At 35.1% G+C, this 1,598-nt stretch overlaps 1 protein-coding gene across 1 annotated transcript in view; it reads left to right on the plus strand.

Moving 5' to 3' along the window:
* LOC112154080 (FERM domain-containing protein 6) overlaps nt 1–1,598 on the plus strand; it is a gene marked incomplete in the record, with an annotated part of 7,674 nt that overhangs the window by 2,919 nt on the left and 3,157 nt on the right. The window contains 1 exon segment of the mRNA XM_024284705.2: nt 1,465–1,530. Within this exon segment, the coding sequence (XP_024140473.2) occupies nt 1,465–1,530 (66 nt within the window).

Genomic DNA, 1,598 nt, shown 5'->3' on the forward strand with positions numbered 1-1,598 from the left:
AATTTAAAAAAAAAAAGTTTTGTTCTAGTAATCTTCCTTAAAATGTTACACTCAATCCCCCATCTTAAGATTGACTGTATATGTGGACTGAGTAACCCCTCCCCCATTGCGTGCCAAACAGGAAGTCCCAAAGCCAAAATCCTACAGACTTCTCTTGGCAAATAAACGGCTCTTACTCAGTCATTTTACAACCATTCTTGCTCCTGTAACATTTTTTTTCTTGCTAAATCAAATTTTTTGCTCATCAATTTTTTCCTTTATCACAAGTTTTTCAAGTTAAGAACTGGCCAATCAGGTGCCTCTATAAAAACATGGCCCCCACCTCAACAAACGAAATGTTTGAGTGCGCTTTCAATGGAAGGGGTGTGGCCTTCCAGAAATAATTATGATATAAAATAATTACCGGGCTAAAAACAATAGTTATATTCACTTACAAAACCAAAACGTGTCGGGACATTCTAAGGAAGTTTGAGATTATTATGGGATGGCCACTTGGCGGCCATTTTTTTTTTTTGGCAAAATGCGAAAGTTTCATATTTTTGCACATTATGGGAAAAAAGTTTTCTTTTAGAAATGTACAACCTACATGTACAACGTAGACTTTATATGTAGACTGGACTGATTAACCCCTCCCCCATCGTTTACCAAACAGGAAGTCCTGAAGCCAAAATCCTAAAGACTTCTATAGAGAAATAAACAGCTATTACTCAGTCATTATATTTTGCTACCTTTTTATAGCATGTTCTTGCTAATTCTAATTTTTTGCTCATCAATTTTTTTCTTTATCGCAAGTTATTCTGATCATAAACTGGCCAATCAGATGCCTCCATAAAAGCATGTGTTCGCGCTGGCTCCAACTCAAAACATTTGATTGACCGAGCCCACTTTCAGTGGAAAGGGTGTGGCTTTCCAACAAGCTCACTCCTGATTAGAGAGAGTGGTTGCCATGGAAACGTTGACTCGGAACGATCGCTGTTTACCAACGTCGTCTGGTTCCAACATACTTCCAAAAAAAAATGTTTAATTAGAAGTCGTAAATGTTGAACAGCGTTAGCATGGCGAGCTAGCAAAAGTGCCATACTTTGATTGTTCCCACATTTTCTACTGGATTATTGTAAAAATTTTATATATATATATATATAAAAATCGATGCCTCAAGCTGAATGAAATGATATGACAGACAATATGACAATATTAGGAATATGGGCGTGATTAACAAAAAGCCTCAGTTGCTAAGGAAATCCAAAAATGTACTTTTACCGATTCCTCTAAAAATAACAGAGATCTGTTTGTCACCCCCAGGCGACCAAAAAATAATATGGTTGCTATGGAGAAAAACCAACAGAAAAGCAGATATTTTGAAAAAAAAATTGTTTTTTTGTGAGTTTGTTAAGCCGTAAAAATCTTTTTTCTGCTGTGATATTTCTAAAATCATCTTTCATTTGTCTCTAATATCCTCTATAGGAGAAAAGAAGTAGAAAAAAATCAATTTTTCTTGGTGTGGCAATGACAGGAATCCATATTTATCAAGTGGGTCCTTCAAACTTTGCATTTTGATTTAAAAAAAAAAGTTTTACTTTGAAAGAATTTGCTTTTCA

Source organism: Oryzias melastigma, linkage group LG19 (genome assembly GCF_002922805.2).
Source record: "Oryzias melastigma strain HK-1 linkage group LG19, ASM292280v2, whole genome shotgun sequence".
Lineage (NCBI taxonomy): Eukaryota > Metazoa > Chordata > Actinopteri > Beloniformes > Adrianichthyidae > Oryzias > Oryzias melastigma.